Source organism: Hyperoodon ampullatus (genome assembly GCF_949752795.1).
Source record: "Hyperoodon ampullatus genome assembly, chromosome: 10".
Classification (NCBI taxonomy): Eukaryota; Metazoa; Chordata; class Mammalia; order Artiodactyla; family Ziphiidae; genus Hyperoodon; species Hyperoodon ampullatus.
In genome coordinates, this window is record NC_136923.1 from 7,722,980 (window position 1) to 7,731,169 (window position 8,190).

Below are 8,190 nucleotides of genomic sequence, written 5' to 3' on the forward strand. Positions count from 1 at the left end.
GTGTTTATTGCGGAGGGGAGGACTTCCAAAGGAAAGGACCCTCAACCCTTGGAGGCTCTAGAAATAATGGCTATCAATATTTCATGGAACATCTATCTGCTGTACACTGTCTTCAGCTTTTCACATCCATCACCTTAATTCTCACATTAAGCCTGAGTGGGAAGTGTTATCATGCCCATTTTATAGATGAGAAGAGTGAAGTTCAGAGATGAAAGTCATGTGTCAGGGTCCTTTGGCAAATGCCAGCTGGTACTGAACTGAGAAAGTTCCACTCCTAAGCCTGGTTCCTCCATCTCCCTTCTCTTACCGCTACTTCAGGGCCAACCCTCTCCTTTGTCCTCCTCCTACTGCTCCTCCATCAGGACAGCCCCCAGTTTCCCAGGGTTTTAGGAAACTTCCCCAAGGGTGGAGGGGCGCTCGGTAGCTTAGGCCAACCCATGGTGGGTGGGGGCAGGTAGTAAGACAAGCTCCTCCATTTCCCAAGACCTTTCTTTATTTCCTGAGATGAATAAATAAATCAGTGGCTAAGGAGCAAGGGGGTGAGGAGAGAACAGGAGCTGACAGCATGCAGCTGGCGGGAGGGGGCTGTGAAGGGACACCCCCCCCCCCGCATCCTGGGCAGGGGCCAAAGCTCACTAGCAGCCACAACGAGGAGACACTTTTTAAAAAAAATTCACAACACTGTGAACCCTGACCAGTGCCCCAAGGCCAAGATCTCACGGCACCCACCTATAGGGCTTTTTCACCCAAGGGCCTCGCCTGCCCAGGCTCAGGTGTCTGGGCTGCTCCGTAAGGTGGGTAGAGGGTGCTTACCACACTCAAAAACAAAGCACGTGCCTCAAATGTCCAGGTGGGAGAGTCCCGACCTTGGGGGCAGCCTGGGCAGGAGGAGACGCTGCAGGTGTGGCAGGGATTATCTGCCCCTGATGAAGCCCTCCAGCACACGGTCACTGCGCTCTGACAACCAGTAGCCGGTCATGGCTGCCACAGCCCCAATGAAGATGGCGGTGAAGACCAAGTCACCCTTGGCGGCCAGCGTGGCCAGTGCACAGATGATGACACCAAAGAACATCTGCTGCAGCACCACCAGCTCGTCCTCTGTCATCTCCGAGAAGAAGCCTGCTGACTCTGGGCAAGAGAAGCGCCCGTCACTCATACCCTGTTCCTGGAGCCTCCCACACACCTGATCATCACTGCCACACGCCTGCCTGGCACGCCAGCACACAGTGTCATTTACTGCTGAGCACAACTCCAAGACGGGCATTTATTATCCCTGTCTTACTAGATGGGAAACGGAGGCACAGAGAGGTGAAGAGGTTTGCCCAAGGCCATGTGGGAGAGTTGGGTCAGAGCATGTGTACTAGCCCCGCTGCAGAGCCAGAGTGCCTGGATGTGACACCCAGCTCTGCCACCTGCTTGCCATGGGGCCCTGGACAAGTTTTTTCATCTCTCTGCGTCCCTGCTTCCACTATGCAAGATGGGGATGAGAATAATAGCTACAGCACTGGATTTGTTTTAGGGGTGAAACAAGTTAATACATGCAATATATCTGGAACAGCGTGTGACACACAGGAACTGTGGAAGTGGTCACTACTGTTATCACTGTGATTGTCCTTCATCTCATCACCCCCACGGCCTACAACAGCCCTCAGGCGGGGCAAGGGCGGATGAAGAAAGAGGCTCAGGGGACACAGAATGATTTGACGCCAAGTCCGGTTTCCTTTGTACCCTGGGAGATGTGAAGCCACCAAAAGCCACCCTGGTGGTCAGAGGTGGGGTGCGGGTCCCAGTGCAGCCTCATGAGGGCTGGGTGGCAGTGCAGGTGGGCCAGGGCCTGCAGCTGCCTGGAGGACGGGTTTGCCTGCCCTCCCCCTGCATGAGGACCTCCCCTCCCCCGGTTTCTGGGGCCGAGCTGGGGCTCACCTGGGATCTGCTCCTTCACACAGACGCCCTCAACCTGTTCGTAGCCCTCAGCACAGACACAGCGGTAACTGCCCTCGGTGTTCTCGCATCGCTCGTTCTCTCCTGGACACACCGCGATCTCACACTCGTCCACGTCTTGACGGAGGCCAAGGAGAGGTCAGAGCCCTAACCGCCAGGGTCCCACAGGCAGCACCCCTGACTCCGGTCTCACTCACATCCTGACACCCGCTCTGTGCTGACCCAGGCAACATTCCACCCTTCCTTCCCACGCCCCGTCCACATTTCGGCCCCTGTCAATTCATGGTGGACGAGGCGCTCCCAGGTGGCAGGACACTCACCGAGACACTTGGAGCCCACCTGCTGGTAGCCAGGGCTACACTTCTTACAGCGGCCAGGCCCTGCCCCCATGCAGCCCAGGCAGGCCTTGGCACAGTCTGGAGAAGGGAGAGGACAGACAAGGGTGCAAGCTGCCCGTAGGCCTGGGGGAAGCCCTGCTCCAGAAGAGGCCTAGGGCGGGTGGGGGGTGGGGGGCGGCGGTGCCAGCACCTGGGAACGCGGCAGTTTTTGGGGAAAGGCGTGGAGCAGTTCCTCCTACCCTCCCCACACCCCTCCCCCGCAGGAGCGGACAGTTACCTCGGCACTCATAGGAGCCCTCCGTGTTCACGCAGAACTGGTCGGCTCCACAGCTGGCTCGCTCTGTGCCACACTCATCAATGTCTGCAAAGAGGCCAGCAGGGTGGGGATTTCAATCCCTATTTCACTAACAGGGAAGCCGAGGCCAGGGTTGTTGGGAATGGACTTGCCCAGGCTTAAACAGTGTGGCTGATACTGCAGGCTGTCCACCAACACAGATGCAGAGGTGCAGCTGGACTCAGGGCTGTCCAGCTAGAGACTGTGTTTTTCAATCTACCTTGCAGCTAAGTGTGGCCTTGTGATTCAGTTCTGGCCAACATGTTGTAAACAGAAGTGATGTGCTCCGCTTTTCACTTGGCCTTAATACAACAGACCTGGATCCTCCGTGCACTTTCTTCTCTTTCGCACTTCCTGAATACCAGGTCATGATACATAGAGGTGCCCGTGATCCAGCCTCAACACCCAAGGGGATGACTGTCCAGTAAGACAGAATGAATCTAGGTCTTTAATGACTAAGACAAGCAGAGCTTTTCCACCAGCCTGGACCACTGGCTTCCAGACTGTGATATGAGATGAAAATAAACCTCTAAATTCATTAACCCACAGTCTTTGGGGATCTTTCTGTTACAGCAGCTTAGCCTTTACCCTCGTCTCAGACACAGGTTTCCTGACCCCAAGTTCAGTATGCTCATTCCCCGGGTTAACCCTTCTTCAATTTTCGAGACTTGACCCAAGTGACACCTCCTCCAAGAAGGCTTCCCTGATTCCCCACTACCACTGAATTGGAAGAGAGACATTTCTCACTGTACAACGATCAGTCTATACTGTAAGTGCCTGGTTACTTTTCTGCCTTCCCAACCAGGCTGCTATCTCTATGAAGATGGGGACTGGACTGGTCTAGCCTAGAGATGTGTGTGTTGATGGGGGACCAAGCCCAAGACCTTGCCCACCCCTCCAGACCTAGGGCAGGGTCCCACTCACCTACACACTTGAGGTGATGCAGGGCCCAGCCCTTCTTGCACTGTAAACAGTTTGATTCCTCAGGTCCTGAGCAGCGGGCACAGGGGCCAAAACAAGCTGGGTGGAATGGGGGAAGTATGAGGGTGGGCAGGCAGGTACCCCACACGCCCCTGCCCAAAGCCACGCCTCTTGGCTACCTACCCGAACATACCAGATGGCTGGCATTGCGCTCCGCCTCAAAGTAGCCGAGGCCACACTGGCCACAGGCCTCACCCCCATAGCCGGCTTGGCAGTCACAGTGCCCGCTGCCTCCTCGAGTTCCTTCCCCTTCACACTGCCCGTAGCCACCGCAGGGCCGCTCCGCACCCCCAGGACAGGCTGTGGGCAGACACCAAACCGGGTGGGATCGTAAATACAACCTTGTACATAGAGAATATTTTCCCCGTATTAGTAAGCATTTTTGGAGAGGAAACAATTTTAACGACATCATAATATTTTGTCATGAAACTGTATGAAATTTACTTAACCAACACCCCATTGTGGAACAGTTAGGTTATTTACAAATCTTTTCTTTTATAAAAACTGAATTGACCATCTTTGTTGCTAGCTCTTTGTATCTGCAGCTTTGAGATTTTTCTAAAAGGGGCTGGTAGTTAAGTTCAGCTCCTGACTCAGGACTGTGTGTAGAAAAAGGTGGTGACAACAGGGCCTTCAGCAGCACCTGCCTGTCCCTGGGAAGGTCACCTTAGTCCAGACATGGGAAATGCCTGGTGAGGGGGGGCATTTCTTAAATACATGACAGAAACCACAGCCGCATCTGACTCAGTCTAACCCCATATCCTTTTTCAGAGCCGTTCCCCATGGATTTGTTCATCTCACCAGCCCTGTGAGGCAGGCAAGAACAGAGGTCCAGAGAAGTGATATGAGAGCCTGAGCTCACACAGCCAGCCAGGGGCCGAGCCAGGACTGGATCCCTGGCCCCAGCAGTCCCCTTCCATCCCCCAAGAGGAACTTGAAAAACTCACGAAGGCAGGAGGGCCCAAAGGTGCCTGAGGGGCAGCAGAGCTTCAGGGAATCTGAGCAGAGCCACTGGAAGAGGTCTGGGGCTTCCTGCTGCCTGAGGAGGAGGGATGGTGAGGGGGCTGAGACAGTGTCAGAGGTGCTGCCGTCTCCCGCAACCTCCCACAGGATCTGTGATACAGCCCATCCTGGGCGTAAGACCCATAAGGCTGCCCTTTCCCTGTCCGACAGAGGGGCAGTCTGCAGCTCAGAATGAGAGCTTGGGACCCCCAGCAAGTCCTCAGCACACCTGGGTTTGGAGGAAGGAGCTAAATGAGGACACAGCCCCTAGCTCGCCACCCTCTGCTTTACCAGCCGGCCCTGCCTGCGCCCCTCCCAGGAAGGCCCCCGCTACTCACTTGTGAAACCACCAGCTCTCCACCAGCTCCTCACTCAGCTCCAGCAGGCGGTGGCAATCGAAGTCCGACTTGCTGCACACGCCCTCGAGCACCTCTACCAGGCGGGTCTCACTGTCCAGACAGGGATTGGTGGTAGGAACACACTCCAGCCCACCCACCACCCTCTTTACAATCTCCCCACTCCCCACCTCATGCCAGATAATGTCAAAGGCCAGAGGCCACAATGGAAGGGGTATTGGTTTGGGGAGACCTGGGTTCCAATCTAGTGGTGTGACCTTGGGCAAGTAACTTAACCTCTCCTGAACGTGTTTTCTCATCTGTAAAATGGGGACAATGGCTCTCCTGTAGGTTGGCTGGAAGATAGCTCAGTCCCTGTATCTGTACAACAGAATATAATACCCTTGCTGGGTAGATGTGGTTAAAAATATATCATCTAACAAGTGTTAGCAAGGATGTAGAGAAACTGGAACCCTCCTACATTGCAGGTGGGAATGAAAAACGGTGCAGCCACTGTAGAAAACAGTTTGGCAGTTCCTCCATAAATTAAACATTGAATCACCACATGACTCAGTAATTCTACTCCTGGATACATACCCAAGAAAATACAAAACAGGTGTTCAAACTTGTACACGAATGTTCATAGCAATACTATACACAGTAGCCAAATGGTCCATCAACTGATAAACAGACAAACAAATGTGATCTATTCATACAATGGAATATTACTAAGCCTTAAAAAGGAATGAAGTACTGATATTTGTTACAAGATGGACGAACCTTGAAAACGTTATGCTAAGTGAAAGAAGCCGGACCTAAAAGGCCATATTATATCATTCCAACAGAATCAGCAAATCCATAGAGATGGAAAACAGATTAGTGGTTGCTAAGGGCTGGGAGGAGGAAGAATGAAGAGTGACTGCTCAACAGGGATGGAGTTTCTTTTGAAGGGGATGAAATCAGTCTGGAACTAGATAATGGCAATAGTTGGAAAACCTGAATATACTAAATGTCTCTAATGGCAAATTTTATGTTATTGCATTTTACCACAATAAAAAAAATTTTTTAAATACATTTACACATAAAATGTATTATATTATATATTTAAAGGGTCTGGCACAGTGCCTGGCATGTAGGAGGTGATTTAAAACAAAACAAGAAAACAGTAACCATTATAGAGCTAGACGTGTCCTTAAGGTTATTTTGGTCAATCCCCTCATTCCCAAATGAGGCAACTAAGCCCCACTGAGGGAAAGGAAAATGACCAGTGTTACGTAATAACGAAACTTTTATTTCTAGTACGTATCATAGTTTAATCCTTACCACAATCCTATGAAATAGGATTGGCATTAATACTCCCATTTTTACAGATCAGGAAATTGAGGATCAGAGAGGTGACTCTAAGGTACAAAGGGTCAGAAATGACAACCTGGTCTAATTCCAGTTTGACTTTGAAAAGCTAGAGGGCCTAGGACTCAGGCCTCTCCTCTCAATAAAATCTCATCTTGTCCCCTGGCTTTATACACTGACTATAGGCTGATAACTGTCAAATTCATGTTTCCAGCCTACTTCTACCCTGAACTCCTGACCCCTAAATCTAACTCTACCTGACTGTTTAACAGACATCTCAGCCCAAGATGTTCAATGAGAACGTCTGATTCCAGGCACCCCCAGACCCGTTTCTCCCATCTCGGAAGACAGTCCCACGATTCACCCAGTTACCAGGCCCAAAACCTAGTGAGCACCTTTTATTCTACTTTTTCTCTCACACCCCATAATGATTCCATCATCATGTCCTATCAGTCTATCTGCAAAATATACCCAGAATCTGACCCCTTCTCACCAGGTCCACTACTACCGTCACGCCTAGACTGCGCACTAGCCTCCCAACTGGTCTTCCTGCTCCTCCACCTTGGCCCCCTATAGTCTGTTAGTGTAAGTGATCTTTTATAGGTCTAAATAATACCACATCACTTTCCTGCTCCAAACCTTCCAGTGACTTCCCGCTATACGCAGAACGAATTCTGAATGCCTTTCTGTGGCCTTCAAGGCTCTCTGCCTTCACCTTCCACCACTCTCCCTTCTGCTCACTCCAAATCCAGCCACTTATCAAATACACCAAGCTCAGTCCCGCTCTGTCTAAAACCCTTCCCCGACTGTCGCACAGTTTGCTTCTGCACCTCAGGTCTCTGTTCGAATGTCATACCTTGAATGCCATGCCTCCCACCATTCTGCTTTACTGTTCTTCACCTGATAAGACATTATTTACTTACTTATTCACTGTTTCCTCTACTAGAATAGAAGCTCCTTGAAGAAAGAATTCTGCTTGGCTTGTTTAGTGCTCTCCTATAGATATTCAGTGACATTTGTTGAATAAGTGCTCCCCAAGGGTCTCTAGGCTTCCACCAGCAGAGCACAGATTGGGATGTTCGATATACAAATCCACCCCTCCAGCCTCTTCCTTACCTGTCCTTGTATTTGGACAACTTCTCTTCCTCCCAGGCAGTGTTTCCACCTCCAAAGTTATCCCGGATGGTTCTCTCCAGGCCCTGGAAATGGAGAAAACTAGTAATAGCTAAGTACAGTGTCTGGCACATTCTAGCACTTATATTTCACTGACCAGGAAACTGAGGCACAGAGAGTCACCTACCCAAGGCCATACAACCAGTAAGTAACCAAGCTGGGACACTTGAGTCTAAGCAGACTTGTATGCCAGAGCTCCCAGCTCTCAACCCCTGTGCTATAGTAGCTAGCCCCCTCCTCTTACACTGCTGGTGCACCCACCTTGTTGAAACTGTCGACCAGTCCCCGGCAGGTGTGGCATGGATGGGGCTCAGTGGGGGAAGAAGACTTGGGAGGCGGAGAAAACTGGACCCAGACCGGGCCTGGGAGGCCAACGAAGAGGCTCAGGCCCCAGAGCAGAGCTGGGGCTAGGCCCCTCGGGGCCCGTGGGGCCATCTTTTCCCAGGCTGGGGACCTGTAGACACAGGACATGGGGAGGGTTCGCTGGAGGAGCCAAGTGGGAAAGAAAAGCGTGGGTTCTGAGGTGCCGCGGGTCTGGGAGCCCAGATCTGTGTTATAAGAAAAGAAGGTCTAGACTGGGGTAAGGCAGAGGGAGGGGAGATAGTTGGGGAAAGGAGCCTATTCTGCAATTCCTGGACGGGAACAAGTTATCCTCGTCACCGCGGGGGGGGAGGTGGCCTGGATCCTCGGCAAGGGGGTAGGAGTCAGCCCATTGTTTTAGGGTCGGGATATGGTT

At 51.9% G+C, this 8,190-nt stretch overlaps 1 protein-coding gene across 3 annotated transcripts; it reads right to left on the minus strand.

Annotated features, from left to right (window-relative positions):
• Window positions 1-473: 473 nt before the first annotated feature.
• On the minus strand, window positions 474-7,925 carry CRELD1 (cysteine rich with EGF like domains 1; the record flags this gene model as incomplete). 3 transcript variants are annotated; one of them, XM_079712081.1, is made up of 10 exons in its annotated part: window positions 474-1,128; window positions 1,924-2,058; window positions 2,262-2,357; window positions 2,557-2,640; window positions 3,538-3,633; window positions 3,718-3,894; window positions 4,542-4,633; window positions 4,935-5,045; window positions 7,398-7,480; window positions 7,716-7,925. In XM_079712081.1, the coding sequence occupies 10 exons, from the start codon at window positions 7,923-7,925 to the stop codon at window positions 914-916; spliced, it is 1,299 nt and encodes a 432-aa protein (XP_079568207.1). In that variant the 3' UTR covers window positions 474-913. The 3 variants fall into 3 exon arrangements, with proteins under 3 accessions (XP_079568207.1, XP_079568208.1, XP_079568209.1); XM_079712082.1 differs by having other exon boundaries at window positions 474-1,122; window positions 7,716-7,889; XM_079712083.1 differs by lacking the exon at window positions 2,557-2,640 and having other exon boundaries at window positions 7,716-7,889.
• Between the last annotated feature and the right edge of the window lie 265 nt (window positions 7,926-8,190).